The sequence below is a fragment of the Lissotriton vulgaris genome, chromosome 11, assembly GCF_964263255.1.
Source record: "Lissotriton vulgaris chromosome 11, aLisVul1.2, whole genome shotgun sequence".
Classification (NCBI taxonomy): domain Eukaryota; kingdom Metazoa; phylum Chordata; class Amphibia; order Caudata; family Salamandridae; genus Lissotriton; species Lissotriton vulgaris.
Genome location: NC_141699.1, coordinates 597,983,453 through 597,998,730, shown reverse-complemented (window position 1 = coordinate 597,998,730; position 15,278 = coordinate 597,983,453). Strand labels below are relative to the sequence as shown.

The following is a 15,278-nucleotide window of genomic DNA, read 5'->3' as shown; positions in this document are numbered from 1 at the left end:
TAGGTCCAGGAGGACGATAGACTAAGGCTCCTAATCTGGTTTGTTTGGTGGAAAGAGAGGTTTTAAAAACCAGCAATTCGATGTCTGGTGTGCAGAGTTCTGCCAAGACAGAACAGTCAATGTGACTTTTATGAGCAATAGCAATTCCACCGCCAATTTTCTTAGGTCTGTCTAACCGGATGATTTTATATCCAGAAGGGATGGCCAATGTAATGGAAGGAGTAGAATGGGGTTTAAGCCACGTTTCGGTCATGAAACAGTAGTCAGGTGCATTTGTGGAAATAATATCCCAGACTTCAGAGGTATGCTTGGGTAGGGAGCGTACATTACAGAGAATGTTTTTATGACCGGTGATTTTGGATGTTTTAATTGGCGGTGTATAACTATTCACAGATCTATCAGTAATAAACTGGGATTTGCAATGTAAACAAGAAAAAGGACCTTCAATGATTGGTTTAAGGGTCCCGTGACAGTCAATCCTCTGTAAATCCTTTAGTACCTGGGCTGAGTATGTGATCCTGGCAGGGAGCGGGACATGCGGGAGAATGGAAGACACCGCCATGGCCCCTGGCACCGTCCTGGCGCGGACGGGCGCAGACGGGCAGGTCTTTGGCTTGTCTTCGGCGCGTCTAGAGGCGCCTCCCTGCGCGCAATCGCTGCGCGCTTGATCCCGACGAGTGGCTAAGTAGCCCCAGTAACAGCAAGGCTAGAGCGCTACCCGCTCTGTGCTGCAGCGGGGAAGCGGAAGTGAGTGACTCAGGCTCGTACCTGTCCCGCCCTCCGCTCAACGGTATTGGATACCGAGTCGGACCAGGGCGGGCAGGCGGTAACACAGAGCGCTGAGTTCACACGTAAGTTAGCAACCCCTGACAATGCCTAATTCTGGCGTTATGCCCTCAACAAAGATAGTAGCACCGTTTAAAATACCAATTACACAATTCGATAAACATTAAAATCTATTTAAAATCGGGTTTTTCTGTGTGTTGCTATCGCTAGAGAGCTTTCCGTTTTCAATAGTACAGCATCAGCGAGTAATTAGCACTGTACCTGGCATCAAGCGGGGTCGACCGACACTGCCACTGTCAGCCTTACCGCTGCTGCACGGACCAGGGGCGCTGATGTCGACCAGGCTGGAGGCCTGCGAGCTGTCCCACGTCGGATGTCTGCTGCTGGCGATGCTGGATCCGGTGAAGGAGGCAACGAGCCTTGGCTACGGCAAGCCTACGTGGCGACACAAAATGGCGTCTTGGGTGGACCAGGAGGGTCCGAGGAAGGTCCCCTTCAGGAGGAGACTAGGGCCAGTCTAGAGGAGCTAGACCAGCGGTGAAACAAACGTAGGACGTCGTCTGGAGGGTCACTAGCCAACGGGCAAGTGACCGGACAACGTGGCAAGGGACACAGAAGCAAAAGGGCCCCACGCAGATCTGGTGGATGCTGGGGGGCTGGTCTTCGGTGCTCGTGCTGCTTGGGGCTTCTCTTACCCCAGTGCACCCACTCGAGGGTCCCTCGGTGGTCGTGCTAGGTCAGTGTCGTGTGGGTTCTGATGGTCGCCGGGTCCTCTGGTCTCGTCGCACCCACGGTTCCCAGCTGTGCTGTAGAGGCAGGTAGAGGTCAGAGAGGGCAGGGAGTCCGGGTCTCGTCGTGCTGGTCGGTCTGGTTCCGGAGGAAGGACGCTCAGCAAACTGCAAGATACTTAGTTGGTGCCTGCGGCTGCAGGGTGATGACTCCTTAGTCACAAGGGAGAAATCTTGAGAAGAAGTCTTGAGTTCCTTTCGTAGAAAGTAGTTTCAGGATTCAAAGATGATCTAATTTGGAAGGGTCCCCGCTCCTACCTTTATCCTAAAGAAAGGGGCTGGCACGCGACTAGGTCCTGCCCATGGGTGGGAACAGGAAGGGGGGTGGTTACACCCCTCTCCCCTGTCCGGACTTTCCCCAGCTCAGGGGCTGGTGTGCCCCTGGAACTGGTTCAAGCCGGCATATGCACAGTGAGCACCGGGGTGCCACTTGCAGTCACCTTCCTATTCAGCCCTGCCTACCTACGATACACAAAACCCTGTCTGGGATGGTGCTAGCACCGCCCCTGACAGGAAACCCTTTGTCCAAGGTCTCCTCGCTGGAAGGACTCCCAGCAGCAGGAGGTCAGACTTGTGTCTGTGGTGGCAGCACCCATTTTGTGATGCTGAGGCTTGAGTTAACTTTAACCGGGGTTCACAGTTACATACATGTCGTGTCCCTCTAGAAGGGTGGAATGCTAACCCCGTCGCCACAATTGGAGAAAGGTTAGTATTCCAATTCGTATGACACCTTACTCGACATGTTTTGATAAAGCGATACAAAAGATAGCAAATAACCGCGAGGATTATAATGCACTTGAGAGTATATGGTACGCGTTATCATGGAACAGCTATTAGGACTTAGTTCCGCAAGCTGCAAACGGGCTCAGCTTATGCCAGAGCACCATCTCACATAATTCCAAGCACTCTGCCTTCAGGATTGTCAAAGCCTGCCATAGGAGTGACTGATAGGAATACATGTGTCCATTTTAGGGTTAGATATAGGTATACTATATCTAAAGCAAAGGGTGATTACACCACCTTGCCCCAGCTGTCGTGCAGCCAGTTGTGTCAGATTTAGGTGGCCAGCCAGGGGTGGCATAATACATGCTGCAGCCCCTGGTAGGCCCTGGGTACACCTATGCCCTGAGTTACAGGGACTGATAAGGTGACTCAGTATCCAATTAGATATGTACCTAGGGTACATGGAATCCATTTTACAGAGAGAGCAGTAGGCCTGGGGCCCTGAATAGCAGGTTCCCAGGTCAACTAAGTCGGAAAAGCAGCAAAACACCAGGCAAAAAGTTGGGGGTAACCATAGTCAGGTATCCACCCTCCTACACCCACACTACCACAAAGAGAGCATTTGGGATTATTAATTTAAGCTCTGTAAGAAAATAAGGGTCATCTGGACTTTCTACATAGAGTAGTTCGTTTTTGTACACTACAAAAATAGCCAGTTTCCTACAGTGGGGAGAGCCATCAACAATTTTGGGCCCAAGGTGCCCTATGATGGCGGCAGGCAATCTGGCGCTTCAAGCCCAGGAACAGAAGCTGATTTGCTCCATACAAACAAGATTGGATCAATCAAAGCCTTGTCGAAGAGAAGCAACAGCTCAATGGAGGAGGATGCCAGCTTCATAAATTTTGGGAGGAGTTTAGCCTTGTTCTATAGCACAAGCAATGAAAATTCAAAGATCTCAATGGCGTTGATAAGAACAGCAGTGGACAAGACTATTTCTTCCGTGCAAGGATCTCAAAGCCACTGCAAATCCAACTCAGGAGAGGTATCCAGGTCACCTGCATTCTGTACTATCCATGCAAGTAGTGGTGTGAAGACTGGCTGCATCACTGCTATGAATACTGTCATGATAGACAATACTGGATATCATAATAGGATCTGAATAACAGTAAAAACAGCCCCTGAAACCTACTTGAATACTCCTCATAAGGCAAGGGCCTGTAAAGGAACTCTTTTTTATCAATTTATATGCTTCAGGTTAAGATCTGACTAAAACGTACTTAATCTTCGGAAAGTTCACAACTTCATTTAACAGATTCAGACCCAGTGGCATCAATGACATCTGCAGGACAAATGGCAAGGACTTTAGTAGAAGAAGAGGTTTGGTTAGCACCGGAACAGTGTCAGGAAAGGCTGAATGGGTCGATCTGAGCAGAGGATTGAGTCGCTTGTAGAAGTTCAGTGAGGGTATTTTTGGAGCCACAGGAGAGTTGGGGTGGAACGTAGGAGGGCCAATGTAGTCTGGCAGAAAGCACCAATCTGTATTGGGTAGGGGCTGGGAAAAATGGAAATGAAGCAGTGGGCTCTGAGCTTAGAGATAACGCCAAATCCAGAACCAGTTGCACCTCTATCAAAATAGTGTCCAAAGAGATCGTTGAGACCAGCGCTATGGAACACAGTTGCTGAGTAGAAGATCTACCCCATGCTGGAGGATCCTCCCTTTGAGCGAAAGTGACATTGTTATGCAGAAAAATTCTTCTTTTGATTTTTCTTGTACTTTTTCCTGGTAGTTTTGTCCTTGAAGGCGACCTGTTTTGAAGAGTTGCTAGTTAAAAGTGAGGATGAACAGGACCGGACACAAAAGCACTGAGGGCACAACTGAGATGAAGTCAAGATACCACTTATCATGCAGGAAAGCTCGTCAACTTTCTAGATACAGTCCGACATCTGGAGACGATTCAAAAGGTAAGGAATTAGCAGATAGAAGTACCCTTCTGAAGCATTTTTAGAGAAGAAAAATTAAGATCTGAGTTTGCAAAGAATAATGGATGAGGCAGTACTGAATCTTCCAGAAGTTACTTACCTTCGGTAACGCTTTTTCTGGTAGATACAATATCTGCCTGTGGATTCCTCACCTTGTGAATATCCCCCTTGCGTCAGCAACATTCGGAAATTCTTTTGTAGCCTCGCGCCGATGTGGACTCGGACGTCAAAGAGACACGACATCGCTCGCGACTCCGCTGACGTCACCGACGCCTACAATAGGCCCACGCCGGCGTGATGACATCAGTTCCGCCCTTTTTTCCGTGCCATCGAGGCACATGGACGGACCAATGACAGTAGATATATACAAAGTATACACAGTATACAATAGTCGAGGCAAAACACACAGTGTAAAGCAAATGCAGGAAAGCAATACAATTCCTTGACAACAAAATAAATATACATTACAGTACAATAACTCTGGCATAGAAGAGTGGACAACGGGGAGGCGGGTGGGTCAGTGAGGAATCCACAGGCAGATATTGTATCTACCAGAAAAAGCGTTACCGAAGGTAAGTAACTTGTTCTTCTGATAGATACATCTGCCGTGTGGATTCCTCACCTTGTGAATAGAGTCCCACAGCAGTCCCCACTCCCGGAGGAGGGTGTCCACTCTTCTAAACCAGGAAATCCTGAAGGACAGAGCGCGCAAAATGGCCGTCCCTCCCGACTTCGGTATCCAAGCAGTAATGCTTCGCGAAAGTGTGGAGGGAAGACCAAGTTGCTGCTCTACAAATATCCTCAACAGGCACACCTCTAGCCAACGCAGAGGTCGAAGACTTAGCTCTTGTAGAATGAGCCCTTATACCCTCTGGAGGTTCCTTACCGGCCAAAGAGTAGCAGATCTTAATGCAGAGAACGATCCATCTTGGTAAGGTTCTTTTATGGACCGCTCTTCCCTTCTTGCAACCAGCAAACCCAACGAACAGCTGGTCCTCCAAACGAAAATCCTTGGATCTGTCCAAGTAAAAGGAAACCGCCCTCTTAGGGTCCAGACGGTGCAGTCTCTCTTCCTCCTTAGAAGGGTGAGGGGGAGGATAAAAGGAAGGTAGGGTAATGGACTGACTCAAATGAAAGGGAGTCACCACCTTAGGCAGAAAAGCAGCCCTGGTCCTAAGAACCATTCGATCAGCATGAATGGTTAGGAAAGGGGGCTTAGAACTCAGAGCTTGAAGCTCACTTAACCTCCTTGCCGAGGTTATTGCAACGAGGAAGACTGTTTTAAAAGTAAGAAGCCTCATGGGACATTTGTGAAGAGGCTCAAACAGAGCACCCATCAAAAAGGACAAAACAAGATTTAAATCCCACTGAGGCACAATAAAAGGTGAAGGAGGGAACTTATTTGTGAGGCCCTTCAAAAATCTCAAGACCACGGGAGACTTAAAAAGAGACGGCTGGTCAGGCAAGCAGAGAAAAGCTGACAGCGCCGAAAGGTAGCCCTTCACAGTAGCAACAGCAAGCCCCTGTTGCGCCAGAGAAAGAGCAAACTGTAGTATATCAGATAAATGGGCTCTCACAGGGTCAATAGACTTCTCCCTACACCACTCAACAAATTTCGACCATCTATAAGAATAGATGGACTTAGTGGAGTCACGCCTGGCGGATAAGATGACATCCACAACGTCAGGCGGAAGGGAAAAGGAATTCAGGTTGCCCCGCTCAATCTCCAGGCATGAAGGTGTAATGTCTGGAGGTGGGGGTGTAGAACCTGCCCCTCCATCTGAGAGAGGAGGTCTGCCCTGAGAGGGAGACGGAGCGGCCGGTGAGAGGAGAGGTGGAGAAGATCTGAATACCACACCCTTCTTGGCCAATCCGGGGCGACCAATATAACTTGGGCCCGGTCTTGGCGAATCTTCCTCAGAACCCGAGGAATCAAGGGTATGGGAGGAAACTCGTAAAGGAGCCGACCTCCCCAGCTCAACTGAAACGCGTCCCCCAAGGCTCCTTGCATCGGATACTGGAGACTGCAGAATGACGGGCAGTGAGCATTCTTGCGAGTGGCAAACAGGTCCACCCGAGGAGTCCCCCACATCTGAAAGATGCTGTGAACCACCTCCGGGTGAAGCCTCCACTCGTGGTCGGCAGAGAACTGCCGACTGAGACCGTCTGCCCGAACGTTCAGAACCCAGGCCAGATTTGCCATCAGACAAATCTGATGGTCCTGAACCCAGGACCCGAGACGCAGTGCCTCTCTGCAGAGACACTGCGATCCCACTCCTCCCTGTTTGTTGATGTACCACATCGCGGTCGTGTTGTCCGTCAGGACTTGAACTGACTGACCGCGAAGGGAAGGGAGGAAGGCCTTGAGCGCTAAACGAATCGCCCGCAATTCTAGAAGGTTGATGTGAAGCAACCTTTCCTCTGGAGACCAAAGACCCTTGACCTCCAGATCCCCCAGATGAGCACCCCACCCTAGAGTGGATGCATCCGAAATCACCGTGGCCACCGGAGGAGGCAGATGAAAAGGCTTCCCCTGAGACAGGTTGCCTTCCACGCCCCACCAAGACAGATCCGCTGCAGCTTATCTGGAGATCTTCACCGACTCCCTGAGATCTCCGTTGTGCTGATACCACTGCCTGCGGAGGCACCACTGGAGTGCCCTCATGTGCCAGCGTGCATGGTTGACCAGGAGAATGCAAGAAGCCATCAGACCGAGCAGGCGAAGGAATTTCAGGACCGGAACAACCGCTCCATTGTAGAATAAAGGAATCATATCCTGTATGTCGCGAATCCTTTGAGGTGGAGGGAATGCACGACATACAGTTGTGTCCAGTACAGCACCTATGAACAGGTTGCGCTGGGAGGGCACCAGGTGAGATTTGGGTACATTTATCGAAAAACCCAACCTGTACAACAACTGGGTTGTCTCCTGCAGATGATGAAGCACAATCTCCGACGACTCCGCTTTGATCAGCCAGTCGTCCAGATAGGGGCATACAGGAATCCCCGATCTTCTGAGATGCGCCGCCACCACTGCCATCACCTTGGTGAAGACTCGAGGCACAGTAGTAAGTCCAAACGGAAGGACCGCAAACTGATAGTGCTGCGATCCCACCGTAAAACGGAGATACTTCCTGTGCGACTTCAGGATGGGAATGTGGAAATACGCATCCTGCAAGTCGAGCGACACCATCCAGTCTTCTTCCAGCAGAGCCTGAAGAACCTGTGCAAGGGTGAGCATCTTGAATTTCTCCTGCTTCAGGTAAAAATTCAAGATCCTGAGATCTAGGATAGGACGAAGCCTGCCATCCTTCTTGGGAATCAGGAAATACCGGGAGTAGCATCCCTGACCCCTTTCCCGCTCTGGGACCACCTCTATCGCACCTTTCCTCAATAGAGTTTGGACTTCCTCCTGAAGGAGAAACAGATGTTCCTCTGAGCAATACCCTTGGCAAGGAGGGTAATTGGGAGGGAATTCCCGAAAGGGAAGGGCATACCCATTTTCGACGAGATTGAGAACCCAAAGATCTGATGTAACCGATTCCCAATCTCGCAGAAAGTGGGTAAGCCGGCCCCCCAATGGGCCTACACGATCCTGAATGGCGGATCTAGGGCTGCTTTTCTGTGGCTGGGAGGTTGGTGGAGGTAGAGGAGGAATTGGGCTGACACCCCCGAGGAAGTGCTCTCTGCTTCCCCCTGTATGATCTATACAGGGTATTCTGCTGCTGCTGCTGTTGTTGCTGCTGCTGCCCTTGTCTATATGTACGAAAGGAGCGGCCAAAACCTCTAAATTTCCTGGTCGCAGAGCCTCTGACCTGAAGACCAAGAGATCTAGCCGTCGCCCTGCTGTCCTTGAATCTTTCCAAGGCCGCATCTGCTTTTCTCCCAAAGAGCCCCTCACCATCGAAAGGCAAATCCAATAAAGCAGACTGCACATCAGTTGAAAAATTAGATGACTTCAACCAGGCTGAACGCCTAGTGGTAACCGCTGTGCCCATGATCCTCGCCACAGAATCCGCAGTATCTAGCCCGCTTTGGATGACTTGACGGGCAGCAGCTTGAGAATCAGACAAGGCTTCCTCAAAGTCTTTTCTGCTATCCTCTGGATCCTTAGGGATCAATGTGCGCATAGAGTCCATTAGAGCATGAATGTATCTACCCATAAGGCAAGTGGGATTAGTAGATTTCAGTGCCATACTAGCCGAAGAAAAGGTCTTTTTAGCTATTTGGTCCTGTTTCTTGGCCTCTTTGTCGCTAGGCACCTGCGGAAAAGCCCCAATCGATTTTTTAGAACATGCAGCCTGAATCACCAAGCTCTCAGGAGAAGGGTGTGATGACAAGAATGCAGGGTCCTCAGGAGCCACCCTATATCTCCGAGCCACGTTCTTGGAAACTGCAGGAGCAGAGAAAGGCTTTTTCCACACCTCCATAATGGGTTCCTTTAAGGCTTCATTAAATGGAAGCAAAGGCTCCTCTGCCTGACTAGGAGAATGAAGAACTTCAGTCAGCAAATTCGACTTAGATTCGACAGTAGGCAAAGACAAACCCAAAAGTCCAGCTGCCTTCCTCATGACAACATGATACGGTTGAACATCCCTGGAGGGAGTATCAGATCCCGAAGGCAAAGACCACTCCGGGGAAAACTCGAGACCACTTGCCTCTGCCAGGTCGTCGAAATTGCCACCATCCAGCTCGCCTTCCTCCATGTCAGAAGAAGACTCATCAACCCTCTGTTGTTCAAGCAGACGTTGAGCTTCTCTTCGAGACCTGAATTTGACTCGAAGTGCAGCCGAATCCAAAGCCGAATCTGACGGCGCCGGAGCCGACTTTGGAACCGAATCCGAGGGCTTGGAAGGAGGATCCATAGACTTGCTTGGAGCCCGTGACGTCGGAGCCGGAGTCGTCGACTTCGGGCGGGCCGGCATCAATACCGGCGTCGACCCTGGTGGAGCTTGGTACTGCCACAGCGGAGTCGGGGTTGGCATGAAAGGCATGAATGGTGCCGGAGCATATGAGTGAGGAACACCCAAATTAAAGGACATAGGACCCATGGGACCCGAAGGCGCACCAGATGGGAACCATGATCTTGAGAAAACACCATACATCGCGTTTAAAAACGCGGAAGGGTCCTGACCTGGTGTCGGGAATGGTGGATGCTCAGGTTGACTTCGAGGAAGGTTTGAATCTGTCTCTTCAACAGGATTCGAAGATTCCCCCTCAACAGGAACTCCATCGGCGTCATCCGGAGTCGGAGAATGAGCCGGAGACGGAGCCGGAGTCGGATCCGGAACCGGAGTCGGAGAACGGGCCACCGACTCCGAAGGCGAAGCCTCACCTTCATGATCCGACACATGTGGAGGAATCACCTTCGACTTCACCCTTCTGGGAGACCTTAATCTTGAACCAGACTTATCCCCTGAATGATGACGGGATTCATGCCTCCTCTTATGTTTTTTCCGAGAACCGGAAGCATGGTCAGACGAGGACTTCGAGGCCGACGCCTCACGAGACCTCGACCTGGATCTCGACTTCGATCTCTTCGAGCTCTTCGAAGACTTTCTAACCTTACTTGCTTTAAGCTTGGCCACCAGGAGCTTCGATTCCCGCTCTCGAAGAGCCTTCGAATTCATCTTCTGGCACGATGAACAACCTTCAAAGTCGTGATCCGAGCTCAAACACCATATGCAGTCTTGGTGAGGGTCCGTAACGGACATCGTCTTCCCACATTCTCCACAAGGCTTAAACCCTGTCTTCTTTGTCGACATGACAAACGAGCAAAAAGGTCAGAGAAAGGAGAATCGAGGAAACAAAGTAATAGGATACTAGAAGCTACAGAGTAACCCGTTAAACCGTTAGCGTCGACGACGCGGAAAAAAGGGAACTGATGTCATCACGCCGGCGTGGGCCTATTGTAGGCGTCGGTGACGTCAGCGGAGTCGCGAGCGATGTCGTGTCTCTATGACGTCCGAGTCCACGTCGGCGCGAGGCTACAAAAGAATTTCCGAATGTTGCTGACGCAAGGGGGATATTCACAAGGTGAGGAATCCACACTGCAGATGTATCTATCAGAAATAGCATTAGGTCAAACATCCTCTCTATCCACCACATGTAGAATTTCTTTTATTTATAACCATAGGAGGTTCTCGCAGAGGGTCTCTTAGAATCTTTTTAGCATCATCCTGCATTCAAATGGTAGGTTAAGGGACCAATTCGAGTGGGTTCAGGAGCTACACAACTGTTATGTCAAACTGTGACGCAGAATTATGCCTTTGCCTCTGGTAAGTAGACCTTAGGCCGTATTATACATTGTGCCCTGGGGGCACAAGGGGCGTGAGCGCCCACTTTGTGCGCCCTCTGGGCACAATGGTATTAGAAAAGGGACAGCAGAAGATTGTGCATTCCCTTCTTTAATACTGATAGGGCTGGCGCATATGTAGCACCAGTGCTCTCATGAGAGGGTGTTCCCTCAGAGGGAATCAGTTTGCTTCCATGCTGTATTACCAATGTGGGTACAGAGGCAATCATGCTTCGAGGAAGCACACTGGAAGTGCACCACCTTTTTGTGGCGCACTTTCAGAGCCTCCTAATGGAAGCCCTGAAGGTGGGTAGGAAGGGAGTCCCATGGTTCTGCCCGGACATCCACCAGTAGGCAAGTGCAGTCACTCACTGCACCTGACTGCAACAGGTTTGCTCTCCCTTCTTGAAAGTGCAGGCAGCATGCCACCTGCACTGTGAAACACTGAGTGGCTTTGAAGCAGCCGCTCTGTATTTCACTTGATTGTGCTGACCCCAAGACAGCTCATGTTTGCGGCTGACCTAAGGGCAGCACATTCTGCATAATACATAATCTATGTCACCAGGCGCACCTTCTGAAAGGTGTGCTGTGTCTCAAACAGGAAAAGTGCACTGTATATCTAATACTGCCACTTGTCTTTACTGCAGTTTCATATGTGGTTTCTCAGACAGATTCAGCAGGCTCGTGAACTACCACTGTCTCAGCCTCTGAAGAGCTATTTAGGCCATCTTGGTTCTCCCCTTTAACACTTTGGCCCACCACCTTCGAGATTAGAGATACTGGAAGAAAATTATGGGGAAAAACTCATCAAAACACACATTCCCCCAGGACCCTGGGAATGCAGATGCAAAGCTTTAGTATTTTTGTACAACCAGCCGTGGCAAAGAGGTCTACACATGTATAACCACAACAGCTGAAAACGAGAAAGAGACCGTCATCGTTCAGTACCCATTCATGGTCTTCTGATATGTAGCTGGTTGCTGATTTTGAACACCGGGGAGGTATTTGGCTATTAACCAGTGCCACACAATTTTACCTTCCTTGGATGAGGTCCTCATCCTGATTCCCCTACTTGATTAGCAAGGTTCTGAGGAATACTGGGTCACCTTATTACTATTAATGGTTTGAAGCCAAAGAAGTCTGATTCAATGTCCAATAAACTGAAGTCACACTGGTTCTCAATGGTGATCTCCCATACATAAACTTCTACCAGCTCCTCAACGTTGATCCTTCTCTTGCGCCTTCGACTACCATGACAATGTGTCCTTTGATGGCGAACAAAAAGGGAAGTGCGACGGCAATCTTCTTAACATCAAATATTTTCGTCTCGATGAGTGTCTTGAAGCCATAAGGGAATATGAACATGACGCTGGTTCCTTTGATGTCAACAATCTTGAGAGCAAACAGGAACATCAATCCCAGTTTTTATTCTTCTACTTCCTCCTGGAGATATGAACAGGCACCAGGCAGAGTACTCAGGGTAGAAGGAGATAGCTCTTTTAGTTTCATAAATCTTTTCAGATGATAAAACAAAGTCATAAGTCCGCCTAGAAAGCTCCTTACCTCTCAACTTTACTCCTTCACTGTGCCTCAAAGTTCTTAACAACATTTATGGCTCGGTGGACACTGGTACATGCCCTGATTATCTAAAAGACCTGAGACACAAATCTCATGGGGTTAGCATACTTTTTCCACATTTGGGGTCATTTTACAGAAAGTGAAAGAATGTTTCTCCAGAACAATAATCTGAAGGAAAAAAAACACTATCTAAGTTTTAGAAAAACATAAACAATGGATCATAGTATAAAAGAAACAGCACAGGTTTTCTCTATATGTTTAGTCTTCCAAGCTAGTTGTGCCTTTGCAGGCATTATTCTTTCATTTCATTTTCCAAATAGAAGACAAGGCATGTTTAAGGTCAGAGGAATAGCGTTAGTGACTTGTTCCTAGATCTGGCAGAGACCTTCAGTATTCATGGATATTAGGAAAGATATATCTGGAAAAAAATGCTTAACAAGTGTTTATGTAAAATATAAGTATAGATTATTTAGGATTGTGATCATAAAAATTGCTAACTCAACAATAATTAATATTATGAGGTTGAAAAGAACATAAATGCCAAGACCTTCCTGCCACTAGTTCACTTCATCTCCAAAACAGTGTTGCCAGTTCAGAGACAACAAACTTACCATTCCCTGCTGGTGACTGTATGGTCAATGATTGTCCCTGGAGTAGGAGTGGCAAATTGAGCTGTTGATGCAGAGTACAGGTTGGTGCTTATTCTCTTCTGCACAACAAATACCACCATCTTGGGAGAGTAGTTTTCAAATGTCTCAAAACACTTCTGTAGCTGAGGAATCTCATATTTGGCCACAGTATTCAGCTGCCCATCAGACACTCCATCTCTATATACTACTATTTTCTCCGGCAGACAGTGGTTTCCCTAAAAAGGAGATACAATGTGATAAACAGATATGTTGCTACTCAGGCAGCAAATAGATCAGCATCTGTGACCATATTCAGGACATAAACACCCTTTGCTGCAGGCCAATTGTAGGCCAGAAGCTGCTGGATATATACACCAATACATCAGGTAATGTGTAACTACTTGGACCAAAATTCTTCTGGCAGGATTCTGCTGGAACATATAATATGACTATTACTGCTGTAAACAAAATAAGAGTTCAAGTTGGGTGTAGATTTTTCTTTGGTCTTGCAAGTGAACTTAATGACTGGCCCATATCTGCATTAATACATTAAAATGTATCTTTCCTGCCTAAAATATTCAATTATCAGTAGAATGCAAGATCTAATCGCACAAGTTACTACTTGTGTAACAATATATCTGTAGAGACATTAGTTAGTGAAAGATTCCTTACCTTAGAATATCCCCAGGCGTCAGACAGGATCCGGAAACTTTTGCGTAGCAATACCCCTGCGCGTCGGTAGGTGTCGTCCGCGGCTCCGTGTCTGTCGTCGGCATCGTTAGAGCCGGAATGAAGTCGTCGTAGTACTTAGACGCTGCCATTGCGCGCTGACGGCAGTTCTGATACACAGCTTTTCCGCGCCAGATATGCAGAGCCATAATAGAACCAACACTGGTGCCATGAAACTAGGGCCCTGAAAGGGGATGACCTTAACCCTAGATATCAGTTTGCAGAACGGGGAGGATGGGTGAGTCGGTAAGGAATCTATCACTAACTAATGTCACTTACAGATATATCGTTACACAAGTAGTAACTTGTGCATTTGAAAGAGACACGTTAGTGATAGATTCCTTTCCTTAGACGAGATACCCAAGCAATACCAACCCAGGTGGTGGGTCTGCGAACCAATAATCACACCAGAAATTCCTGGAGGACGGAACGGTCAAGTCAAGTCAAAAGTGCTTTATTCGAGTAATTACTCATAAAAGCGACAAACAAACATATAATAAAATACAATTAAATTACAGAGTCAGCATGACTTTAAGCACAGACACATTAAAAAGGAGGTTTTTCCCCCTTTTTTTTTTAAAAACGGATTTCATCAAGTTTTAAACATCGAGGTGCAAAGTTCATATATTAAAAACATACATGATTAAAAATTTATTTAAATAAGATTTCGTCAGAAAGACACCAGGCATGGGAACAGGGAATAGATATACTAGCAGTCCCTGAACAACTAGGCAGAGAGTAGTCACTCTACTAGCAATCTCTGCCTAATTACCCACGCCCACCCCAAATACTTTGCAGTTGCTATGACAATCCAATTTAAAGGGGTAGTTTTAATGATACGTAAGGCTACCATAGAACTTTTAGTACCCAGATTCCTGCACATGGGAGCCAACCAGACTCGTCTCGGAACAGAATATGCTTGACATACAAACAAGAAATGCCCCAGAGTCTCTTTCCCTTCCCCACATGCTAAACAAGTTGCTGGGCCTCTATTTCTCCATTTGGATGTTAAATTCCCAAGAGGTAGAGAGCCAGCCCTCAGTTGGAAAAACAGTTTCCTATCCAGGGATTTAGATATAATATCCCAGTACATCTCAAACATTGGGAACAGTTTAGCTTCGAGGAAGGCAGTCGTCATAGACCCATTGCTATTACTAAGAAGGCTCTTATTTGCAACATGTTCCCAGTAGAGATTTTTTATAAGCAACTTAGGTGGAAAGGAGGACCCGGTTGGATCCGACCACAGTTCACTCAACCCTAGTTCACTTAATGCAGTTCTCAGAGATCTAAACCATTTAATTTCATGAAATCGATCTGCCTTGATTACATCAGCAAATCCTTCTGCATATTGTGACAATTCAGGGGTGGTCCAAATTCTGCGCCAATATAATATTGGTCGAAGTTTACACATTGCAGAAATTTCCTTTCTACCAAGTTCATATCTGAGTGGCAAGAGGGGAGTACTCTGTGGGGTACCAGTTAGTTTACGGAGGAAAGTATTCTCTGACCTCTGTAACTCCTGGAGGTTTTCTTGCCCCCACAGTTCTGCCCCATATAGTGCAGACCCTATTGCTTTAGCCTCATAAATGATCAGTGGCGGTTTGATTGGCTTAGTTAAGGATTTCGCGTGCTCCTTAATGATGGTACCAGCAAGCTGTCTATGCCTTAATATAGCTAAGTCTAAGTGGTGGTTCCATCTGTTATTATTTGAGATATATATCCCCAAATAGGTAAAGGAGTTCACGACTTCAAGGCAGCGCCCACTCAAG

General features: G+C 47.9%; 1 protein-coding gene across 1 annotated transcript in view; it reads right to left on the bottom strand.

Moving 5' to 3' along the window:
* PIWIL2 (piwi like RNA-mediated gene silencing 2) overlaps window positions 1-15,278 on the bottom strand; it is a 2,549,426-nt gene that overhangs the window by 194,629 nt on the left and 2,339,519 nt on the right. The window contains exon 22 of the mRNA XM_086944806.1: window positions 12,763-13,016. Within this exon, the coding sequence (XP_086800932.1) occupies window positions 12,763-13,016 (254 nt within the window). The remainder of the gene's footprint in view (window positions 1-12,762; window positions 13,017-15,278) is intronic.